General features: G+C 36.6%; 1 protein-coding gene across 1 annotated transcript; it reads left to right on the top strand.

The window, feature by feature from the left end:
* Positions 1-3,214: 3,214 nt before the first annotated feature.
* On the top strand, positions 3,215-11,991 carry LOC148836912 (retinol-binding protein 1-like). Its single transcript, XM_088914520.1, has 4 exons — positions 3,215-3,380; positions 5,667-5,845; positions 9,546-9,647; positions 11,599-11,991. The coding sequence occupies exons 1-4, from the start codon at positions 3,308-3,310 to the stop codon at positions 11,650-11,652; spliced, it is 408 nt and encodes a 135-aa protein (XP_088770646.1). The 5' UTR covers positions 3,215-3,307; the 3' UTR covers positions 11,653-11,991.

Below are 11,991 nucleotides of genomic sequence, written 5' to 3'. Positions count from 1 at the left end.
CAGGTAATTTAACTTGTTGAGTGTCAAGCATCTGTATGCTGCAGGTCAGGCTAAATCCATGCATTCTCTGTTGCCATTTGGGAAATTCACATCCAGTAATTTTAAACTGCCAGACATTAGACCCAAACACAGCCCGTCAGTGATAGGCCACAAACTGTGGAGACCACGAGTCGTGACATATCATCAAGATCGATGGGGAGAACCAAGTGCTGTGGTTTGAGCAGGAGCGTCTAGTTGCTATGGATCTCCACTGGTATTGATTGAAGTAACCTGACTGCACGGCACTCCATTAAGTCTTCAATCGCTCTATTGCTCCCTTTCTTTCCCTTGGGCTCATCCTGATGTAAGAACATTACAGCAGGACAACACACACACATCCTCATGTCAAAATGTCTTTCTTGTGTGGGAATGTGACAGATATGCCATGGATCCACTATGCACTGGGTCACACTGAGCATTTGGGTGAAGAGATGGTGATGATGTGTAGTATCTACAGTTCAGACACCAGTGAGAAGCACATGCTTCTTCATGTTTTGTCTGAGGAATGGGACAGAATTCCCCAAGACAACATTTGCAACTTGGCAGTAGATTCCCTGTTGATGACATGATGATGAAATAATAATCAGCATAATGAATTAACTTGTCATAACACAGGAATAATTTAATGAGTACAACACTTGTTCACATGAGGATATTTACTGTTGGATCATTTCATTAAATAGTCCAAACCTATCTTATGTCTTTTGTGTCTTTGGTAACATTTTTAATCAGGTTATCTTTATCTTTTCTTAAGACTTAATTTGAACAAAGTATTGAACTTGACTTTCAATTTTTAATTGGAAGATTTAATTTCATTTTAGGTCTGAGTTATACAGTACATGAATACAAACCAAACAAGGGGGTTCACAAACTTTCATTTGATATTTACAATAAAGTTTTTTAAATTTTCAGAAGGCTTTTTCATAATGTTCTGTATAAAAGAATAATTTCAAATTACAGGTGAAAAGGCATTTGGGGAAATGTGTCTGGATTCAAAATTGGTTAATAAGAAACAGAATTCAATAATTAAAAATAAAAATGATTACAGGTAAGAGACGAATGCTCAGATGGGGGTAATTAGTGGAGTACAACAAGGATCTGTAATAGGACCACTGCTCTTCGTAATTTATATCTGCAATTTTTGATTCTGGTATAGTAAACTATTCCAATTTATAAGTGATACCAAAATGAGGAGGACTGCAACAAACAGTAGAAAAAGCTAATTCAAAAGCATTTAGATATAATTCAAGATTGGGCAAACATCTGCAGATGACATTTGTTGTACACAAGTGTAGGGTTATGTATGCAGGTAGCAAAAACCTAAACTACATACAAAATGTGGAAAAGAGATGAGGTTTCACGTACTATAGTTGTTTATGTTAATACATTATTTACATCTAAAAAGTGTGGAGAAGCAATAAAAACTTAAAATATATAGTTAGGAGTGTGTTAATCAAGGGATGTTATGTTAAAATTGTATAATGCTCTAGTAAGGCCGGATTGAGAATAGTGTGCATCATTTTAGTCACCACTTTAGAGAAAAGATATTGCTGTTCTGAATTCAATAAAGAGAAGAGCAACCAGTTACATTCCTTGGATTAAGAGAATGTCCTTTACTGACAGGCTGAATGAACTGAACCTTTTTATTCTTGAACAGGGAAGACTGCAAGAGGACTTGATCTAAGTATTCAGAATCCTTAAGGACACTGACAAAATCACCCTGGTGAATTTCAACAGGGCAACACAAACCAAAAGGCGCCAGTGGAAACTACATGGAATTGTGTTTAAAACCAAGGAACAGGAGATGCCTCTGTACCTAAAGGGTTGTTAGAGTATGAAACAAATTACCTGGCCATGTATTTGAAGCCAATATCCTGGCTTCCTTCAAGAAACAGCTGGATGAGATCTTTGGATCAATTAGCTACTAACTTCCAAATGGTTAGATGGGCAAAATGGCCTTCTCTCAGTTGTAACTGTTGCTATGTACCTTGCCAACTAGTCAGCTTCCTCCCTTATTAGCAGAGGTAGGCAACTTGCCTCTGTAGGTAAAGGTTAATGGTGTGGTTTGCTAACTAACAACTAACATTGCGATAATTTATGAATGGTGTTATATGTAAATGTTTCAGATTTCCTTTCCTTTAATATAAATTGCTAATTTTTTGTGGATGTACAGTAGCATGTTTCTCGGGAATAGCAATATTTCCCATTCTAGACAGATCATCTGGTCTTCTACTGGGTTTCTTTGTTCTTAAAATTACATTGATAATTACATTATCTTCTACATGGATAGCAGTACCTACAGTGTTTTCAAATCGCTATCAGCCAACTGAAAGAAATCCCACGGAGAACAGAATCAGTATAGTAACAAGGGGACGAAGCAAGACGCTTTATAAAAAAAAACCGTCCTGTAACAGCTTATGCAACCTTTGAAACACCACTTTGTATTGGGTTTGGATTATTTTTGCGTGCCTGTGCCGCAGAAAACTGCCACACTGCCCGCTTAACTGGTTGCCATAGCAAACTTTCCCAAAAGAAAATAACATATACAGCAGTGGAAGCTCAGTGCCCAATTTAGAGATATAGAGGAGGGAGTGTTAAGGTCTCTATGTATAAAGAAATAACAGAAAATTGAGACATTTAGAAATAAAATGAACCTCTTTTGTAGTTGTAGTTCTATGTTAGCCTACCGATCTACAGCATCTGCATAAGAATTTCAAAACGGCTGCTTAATTTAAAACTTTATATTGTAAAAATGCGCACTATGTATCAATTTTCAGTCTGGAACTGAAGGGTGAGATACAATACAATACACCATAAAATCAGCTGAATTTAAATAAAATACTGATCTGTCATAACCTTAGGGATTCACAAATGTCACAATGTTATATTGTGCTTTGTGGCGTTTTATAGATGACCAAAATGCCAAAATACGAAATGTATAACTGAAAGACACCCAATCTAGAATTAAATAAATTGAAAATACTACGAATATACGAATCCAGGAGTTGAAAAGGCTTTGAAAGAGAGGAAGTTGTAAATCATTCTTAAGCGATGCGCCGATGAACACCGGTAACAACGATCAACAAGTTGCGCGTCTCTGAAGGGAATCGGGGGAGTGTTGCACCACTCAAAGCAATACAGTAATCCGATTAAAAACCTGTGCAGATAAATGCTCTTGGTGAAGCGAGACTAGCAGATATAGATCCAAGCACGCACAGGTGAACCTGCAGGAAGGGAATCGGATCGCTGCTCTTAAAGTCCGTGCGAAATGCCCACCGATTTCAATGGATATTGGAAAATGGTCAGCAATGACAACTTCGAAGAATACCTGAAAGCACTAGGTGAGGAATTGTTGTAGCCTGAACAAAGAGTACCCTGAAATGTCGGTGCATCGTGAATAACGCAGAGAAAAAATGTCGTAATTCAAGACCTGAATTTATCGCACTTTCTTACTAAGGATAGAATGAGGGAAGTTGGAATTCGCAATATTAAATGAAGAACTGTGTTCAGCAATTGATCGTACACACAGGGAGGCTTTACAACTTGTAGTAATTTTCTTCTTTTTTTAAAAAATAGCAGTGGTTGTCACAGTTGCAATGTGGTCGCCAGCAGTTTTACACCTAAAACACTGCTGCACTGGTTCTTAACCTTTGGGTCTCAAAATCTGTTCTCGCACCCCTGATCGAAAATCATTGAAGTAGGTCAATTCTTTAAACCTAAGATATAGTATAGTAAGCGAATTATACATTAATTTTAATTTCGTAGTAAAATTAAGAATACATGGAGCATTCTACTCTTCTTTTAGGCTTACCTTAAAATACCGAGGTTCGATGAAACTACTTCAAATAATACTTCTGTTTACTTGCCTGTGCTTAATTTGTGTTTTCGATAATTTACCTTCTAAACTAATCTGGCATGTCTACAAGGTTGCGTGCACTACTGCTGAACTACTGCACTATTATGATGTTTGTATAGACTTTAAAATATGAACTAGACCTATCTGACCGACTGAAAGACTAATTCATTAAACGCTCGATTTAACAACAGTGTCAATTATGGACTCAAATTGAGTAAAATAACAAAAAAGTCCAAGTCACGTTATTTGTACCCTACGTTTTCCTCTCAAAAGGTTCAGACAATGGAAATAGTCTGAGCAATACTCATAAACATAAAATAAATCCAAACAAAATCTAAAAACATTGAAAATGCTCAAGATATCAAATGGTAGCTTTCTGAGTTGAAGAAAAACTCAAATTGAGCAGACAAATTAAACAATTATTTCCAGATGTTTATTTATAACACTTGCTGTGTAGGATATTAGAATATCAATCTCTCCATCTGTGCTGGTAGACAGTTCACTCACGTTTTAATTAGTTGTCTCAGAAGAAGGCTCTGAGACCTGAGCTCCCAGCTCGGAACAATTAAAGAATAATATCCATGTGAATGTCAGGCTTTACCCTTTTGCCAGGTGGCAATGAAGCATATATTCATGAATCAGTAATGTAAATTTGATTGCTATGTTCTATAAATTAGTGTATTCCAAACCTGAACCAGTGGGACCTGCATGTCTTCTGGTTTTTGTTCCAGCAGAGTTCTTAATCACAGGCTAATTGATTTCAATTGTCAAATTGGGGCATGTTTTGAAATTTGCATTCAGGTCTTAAAATGTTAAATGGGATTAGTAAATGGTCTCAATCGTGTACCAATTTCTGACTTGCAGTTCTTCCCTTGTTTCTGTGAGTTAGCTGAAATGCAGTTGCACATATTGGCAGAAAGAAAAGCATACAGTCACATTGTGGGAGGGTTTGATACATTCTCAATCACACCTGGTTCTGTTCATGATAAATTGATGTCCTGTCAACAGCTGTTTTGACAGAAATAAGGGAGAAAACTTAATAAATAAGTTGAGGCAGAGATTGCATAAAGGGTCTGTGTGCAGAAGGAGTTGGAACAATACACTTGAAGTAGAGCAAGGACCTACCAACGACAGAGTGCAGAAACAGGTAAACAAAATAAAACAGCAGCAAGTAAGGCAGTAGATCAATTAGAGGCATTGATTAGCATCAGTGATTACTAGCTAAGTTGCAATGAAAACAAGAAGAGACCGGATTCCCCCTGGACTAGGGATAAGGACCTCTTCTATAAATTATCTTCTCAATAAATTGATCACTAAAGTGAAAAGCTGTCCAATAGGAAGGGCTCGATCTGTTAGACACCTAACATTCTGCACCTTTCAAAAACTGTTGAGTCCTCTACCGGTAAAGCATTTCCTTGCAGTTAGCTACTAGCAAAAATGTACTATTTTAGTTTTGAGGAGTTTGATTTTTATATTCAGATGTACCATAACCTGGTACAATGAAACAAAGCTTTTAGGAGCTATTAGAGGTCTTTGAAGAAATCGTTGTTGAATGTAAATTATTTTGTAAAATTGCTTTGTAGGGAGGCAAGGGGAACAATTTGAAAAGAGAGAAAATACTTCTAGCATTTTAATCTTTGTATGTTTATTGTTAATGGGCTGTAGCACTAATTTTAACATGAAAGGTTCACCACAATATTTTGCTAGTAGACATTCTGTTTGATCAGAACTAGGCAAATAATGTGTTTTACATCTTTTTCAATCCCTGCAGATGTGAATATTGCAATAAGGAAAATCGCCACTTTGCTGAAACCGGATAAAGACATAATTCAGAACGGGGATCACATAATCATTAAAACATTGAGCACCTTTAAAAACTACATCATGGATTTTGAAGTAGGGAAACAGTTTGAAGAGGATTTGAGTGGAGTGGATGATCGAAAATGCATGGTAAGAATTAGGATTGTTTCTTTCACAAAGTCCTCTGTTTTGCTGCAGTCTACAAAGAAGAGATTAGAACTGGTTAGCCATGGGTCATTAAGAATCAAATTGAATAAGTAACAGTATTATTTGAAAGCTTGTTTGTACACAAACCTAGACTGAATTAAATTGTTCAGATCTTGATGTTAATAAAGTACACTTACTGTACTTGCCAGATGCAATTCTGTGAGCTTATACCAGATCAAAAAAGGTCACTTTAACCTATTACATTTGATATTTAAGATGCGTAGGTTTGATTTTCATAATGTTATTTTCCTGTGGAATTTTACTGGTATTATATGAGTCTTACAACATTCCAACTTAAGGAACAGAGAACATAGTAGGACATTTTAATAATAATAATTGCTTACCCTTATATACAGTAGCACTTTTCTGGGCAGTCCCCTCAAAGCGTTTTATAGGTAATGGGGACTCCACTCAACCACCACCACCAATGTGCAGCATCCACCTGGATGATGCGACGGCAGCCATAATGCCCCATAATGCTCACCACACATCAGCTATTAGTGGGGATGAGAACACAGTAATAAAGCCAATTCATAGATGGGGATTATTAGGAGGCTGTGATTGGTAAGGGCCAATGGAAAATTTGGTCAGGACACCAGGATTACACCCCTACTCTTTTCGAGAAACATTCTGGGATTTTTAATGACCACAGAGAGACAGGGCCTCGGTTTTACATCTCATCCAAAGGACGGCAGCTTTTCTTTACAGTATACTGTCCCTATCACTATACTGGGGCATTAGGACCCACATGGACCGCAGGGTAAGTGCCTCCTACTGGTCCCACTAACAACTCTTCCAGCAGCAGCCTTAGTTTTTCCCAGGAGGTCTCCCATCCAGGTACTGACCAGGCTCACACCTGCTGAGCTTCAGTGGGCTGCCAGTTGTGAGTTGCAGGGTGACATGGTTGCTGTCTTTTTAAAGTTTGCTTAACAAGTAGAAGGACAGTGTACTCTTGCGGTCACAGTTCTAGTTACATCTTATCAGGTCAGTATGGAGTATGAAGGACTAGAAGGACTTCCGGTCTTTGTGTAAGCAGAGTTCTCAGTTGCTTGATCTGAACCTTCCTTTGAGTTAAGATTTCTTATGAATTTGACCATTCTAGCAGTAGTCGAGTAGAAGTGAAGGATAATTAAAATGTCAAACTGAAGATAAGAGTGAATCTCAATCTCAGATTCCAAACATATCTCTTCATTAATATTTTTGTTTGCCTTAGGCTACTAGTATTTGTTAGCTGGAAAAATGACAATAGTAGGTTCAGAAATTGCAATTGGTGGGTGGAAAGTAATTTCAGATCCAAGCCTTAGAGCTTTACTTATCTGTCTTTTTATTGTGCCAGTATTCATCTATGTGTTGCACTATTTTGTTGATAGTATTACAGTATTCACTTTATTTCTGTATATCCTATTGGCAAATATTGAAAGCAATACATAGACCTCACCTGAAGTACTAGTACTGTATATGCTTATTTAATTCAGACCAATTGAGGAAGAGTAAATATATCACACGCATACAAATTCAGTAAGAAAAAAAACATGGACATTATGAAACCATTTGACTGGAAATTTCAGATATAAAACATTAATGTACTTTCATTGTTAAACACTTTAAAAATAAAATTAGTATTTCAGGAAGGTGTGTGAATTTACTGTTGCTATAATTAATTAATTGCATTGCATAGGGAATCGACTAAGAGTCCACATCAAGCAAAGATTCTAATAAATCAGTACATTGCAGCATGTCATTTTAATCTGTTTAAGTGCATAATCCTTCAATTAGGGAAGAAACATGAACAGAACAAATACTCTGAGTGCTCTAGGACTTTCAAGTCTGAGTGATAAAGCAGTTGCCCTTAACAAGGTGTTCATTAACATGTGAAGCCTCATTTTTAGTGCCAGTGCTACCGCAGTTCCAGGTACCTCATGGAGTGCTTCCATTTCTTTCAGCTAAGTTGCTCAACAGAGCAATGAAATCAGAGAAAGGTCAGCTTTAAAGATCAGCATGAACCTATGATGGTAAAGCTATAGGCTCTTAATTATCAGACATTTTCACTACTCATTTAATATTATTGCTACAACAAATGCAAGGAAATTATCAACAAAAAATAAAATGTGTAGCATTAGGGACTGGAGTTAGCCGTGCATGTGTAGAGACACTACTGCCCTCTAGCTGTAACTTTAGAAATATAACTTCAATGGAAGGTGGAAATCTCTGGCAGATTTCACTAAGCAGCTGGCGACTTTCACACTGTTTCAAAGAGACAGTATAGTTGTGGTTGGTTAAAGAATCAGTAACATGACGATGGAAATGCTCTACAAAATAATTTTTATTTGCCTTATTTAAAAGTGTAGTAATGTGACCCTGAACCCCACCATAGAGGCAGAAAAATCCATTTCAATCAGATCTTGAAAAGCTGTCTGTCTGAAATGTATAATGATTGAGCTCATCAGCTGGGGAAGGGAGAACTCTGCCAGTGTCTTCAGACTTGATTCAATTTCATATCCTTCTGGGCTAATGTAAGAAAAATAATAGTTCACAATTAAGAGTGTTTTATATGTCTTGATGAACTCATGATGTTTGGAATATGCTCTTATCTCTCAGTTTTCGTATCATCTAGATGTGATTTGTTTCTTTTATGAATAATGTTCACACAAAATAACAGAAAGCAATATTTAACTCTTTTCCGTTGTTTGATGCCCCCAACCTACCAAGTCAGCTTTCGTTTCATATGGTGTACCTGTGAAAGATATTCATTGAAAGCAGGGTTTGGAAAGCTGTAACATAGGAGTAAATAATAATAATAATAATAATAATTGCTTACACTTATATAGCGCTTTTCTGGACACTCCACTCAAAGCGCTTTACAGGTAATGGGGACTCCCCTCCACCACCACTAATGTGCAGCCCCACCTGGATGATGCGACAGCAGCCATAGTGCGCCAGAACGCTCACCACACATCAGCTATCAGTGGGGAGAAGAGCAGAGTAATGAAGCCAATTCATAGATGGGGATTATTAGGAGGCCATGATTGGTAAAAGCCAATGGGAAATTTGGCCAGGACGCCAGGGTTACACCCCTACTCTTTTCGAGAAACACCCTGGGATTTTTAATGACCACAGAGAGTCAGGACCTCAGTTTTACGTCTCATCCAAAGGTGCCTGTTTACAGTATAGTGTCCCCATCACTATACTGGGGCATTAGGACTCACACAGACTGCAGGGTGAGCACCCCCTGCTGGCCCTACTAACACCTCTTCCAGCAGCAACCTTAGTTTTTCCCAGGAGGTCTCCCATCCAGGTACTGACCAGGCTCACACCTGCTGAGCTTCAGTGGGTTGCCAGTTGTGAGTTGCAGGGTGATATGGCTGCTGGCCAAAAGTAAAGTATAATAACAAGTAATTGTTCTTATTTTTATTGATTAAAATATGCTATAAAATAACCATGGAGGGAGGCAGTGGAGACAGCATGAAAGCACTAATAAGTTCATACTTATTTTAAGAATTCTTGTTTATTCTGTCATTTGTACAATATATAGTGTTTTCTGCTACAATAACCTACTGCAGACTGCAGTCTTATAATCATACTTGCATGTACAGATCCTATACATGAGGAACCTCAAAGGCTTTAAATGTTTCTTTTTTAACAGACCACCATCACCTGGGATGAAGATAAACTTGTCTGTGTTCAAAATGGAGAAAAAGAGGGAAGAGGCTGGACCCATTGGGTAGAAGGAGACGAGCTGCACTTGGTAAATCCTTCTTGTCTGCTCTCAACACTTTGCTGCATTACCACCACAAGGCTGCACAGACCTACAGCTTTCACTTTGATTTCCAGTCAGTTTAATTTTCTTCTAATGCTGACCGTTTGATCACTATCAACAAAATATCTTGTCACCCATTTGAAGATCCTCCTGTGCTTTCTGTCTGGTTCTTTAATCACAATGGACAAGTGTATCTCTAACTGCTAAGGTGTTTCTCTCATTATAGTATTTATTGAATCCCCAAGGTTTGCCTGTAATAAGAGCATCTGAGTTGTATGTCTGTATAAAAATAGTTTGCTGCAAATAGTACACTTTAATTTATAGAGACAAACGTGTTCACATTAAGCGTAGTATAAATAATGAGGCCTTCACCTTTTGCTCACTTTTGCAATGCTTTGTTTCTTTAAAATATATACAGTACCCATGTGTATAAACAAACTAACACAGAACTGTTATTATTTAAATTGTCTTAATTTGTGATGGACAACAACAAATACTAATTTATAGCCTCATTAATGTTTGTTTAAAATATGTACCTATGCTGTATTTAGAGACTTTATGACGTGTTTGTTTTATTTTATTTTGAAACCCCTAAATGTTCATTTTTATAGTTTGTGGAATACTCTGTACTGTCTCTCTGAGGGTGTCAAGGCAGCTTGAAGTTAATTTTTTATCAAAACATTTTTATTATTATTTTCTCACTTTCACAAGAATATTACATCCTTACATTTCTGTAATGTTTAAGATATGTTCCTTAAGTTTATCCAAACAAATCCTGCTTTCAGATTTAAGATCATAGAAGGTTTATATCTAAACATTGCTGGCTCTTTTTTCTGTTTAGATTCTCTGTTTTGTGTGCTTTACCAGAGATTTCCACTACATTAGTCCGGCATTTAATATTGTGTGTAGAAAACACTCACTAGAACTGGTTATGTATCACTACTCCAGAGCTGTCAGAGCTGGGATGCAGCTGCTGACTCTTAATAATGAATTGCTAAGGAGTTATTTTCATTTTTGTATTTAATCAGCAGTTTATAGAAATATGATTGATAACATATGACAGTTAAGCAGTTATAAACATTAAGAACAACAGAGATAAATATGACATATAAAGTGTGTGTGTGATGCATAATTAATGAAGTATAAATCACTTGCATCAAACTATATTAATCATTTGCATTAAAATTGGTGGTCAGAAATGCTTATCAGTTAAAACTGTGTTTTGTACTTTTTCCACACATCTTTACATGTCTCACATTTATTGTTGTGAAAAGAAGCATGCAGTCTGTATGGATTAAAAGACTGATGATTGGTAAAGCACAGACAGAAATGATTCTTCAAGAGGTGATTGGAGCTTTAAAGATCCTCTTAATATTGATAACTTTAACAATTGTTTTTCCGGCATCCTCATACCAGCATTTTGCAGTACAATACATTAAAATACATGTTGTAATGGAGAAGTCTTTTTTAAATGGAACCTTCCTTTTTAGATAGGTGTGTATTTTGACATCATAACTTCACTGCAAAGGATATATTGAGATTACATGTGGCTTATTTTAAACACAAAATATACAATATAGTTTCTATTGTCCATTAAAAATAGATAAATACTAACAGTAACTAAATATTAACTTAAATATTTTAGAGTAACTGAAAATCGATTAATACCAACATTGATGTTGATTAATACTAACACAGATGATGAATAGTCAGCTACCGACACTCAAAGTCACCTACAGTCCGTTTACAATATCAGTCCATTTAAACATTGGGCCCTCCTGTGGACATATTATATAGTGCATTTTAACATCAAAGTATGACGACATAGGAAAAACTGTGGCAGATACTCCTTCCAGTGTGATGGTAACTTTTCCAGAGTTGCAAATATCAGTGTGGACTGAAAGGAACAAATTAATTGTGTTTTATTTGTTTTCTTTAGGAATTAAGAGTATGTGGTGTGAAATGCAAGCAAGTCTTCAAAAAAGTCAAGTAATAAATCAGCCTGAGATTGGAGAAGACAGAATGGGGCTGGATGAAGAGAAATTTAAAGCCTAGTACATACTGCCATCCCAGGGAAATCCAAGCCTTCAAATCGAGTCTGTAGCAGGCTGTGCTTTTTATTTGTTTCTACTCATTGGGTTTTACCAGCAATATTACTGTGTAAGGACCGCTACTCAGTGACTTTTCCAAAACTAAATTGTGGTGTTTTATCTGTCTACATGGTATTCTTCATTTTTCATGTAGTACCATTTGAAAAGGTCTAAGGTTAAACCTGACACTCCTAACTTTGATACACATTTGTGCCAAAATGCAAATAAAAAGGAACAAGCAA

This window comes from Atractosteus spatula, chromosome 4, assembly GCF_055471065.1.
Source record: "Atractosteus spatula isolate fAtrSpa1 chromosome 4, fAtrSpa1.hap1, whole genome shotgun sequence".
NCBI lineage: Eukaryota > Metazoa > Chordata > Actinopteri > Semionotiformes > Lepisosteidae > Atractosteus > Atractosteus spatula.
The sequence above is the reverse complement of the archived record's forward strand: the minus strand, read 5'-3'. Positions and strand labels throughout refer to the sequence as shown.

What these genes read in the sequence shown, in the direction of transcription:
- LOC148836912 (XM_088914520.1), top strand. Translation starts at nt 3,308, where the DNA reads ATGCCCACCGATTTCAATGGATATTGGAAAATGGTCAGCAATGACAAC. An exon ending in AGAATACCTGAAAGCACTAG is followed by an intron (nt 3,381 to 5,666) that starts GTGAGGAATTGT and finishes CAATCCCTGCAG; the next exon opens with ATGTGAATATTGCAATAAGG. An exon ending in TGGATGATCGAAAATGCATG is followed by an intron (nt 5,846 to 9,545) that starts GTAAGAATTAGG and finishes CTTTTTTAACAG; the next exon opens with ACCACCATCACCTGGGATGA.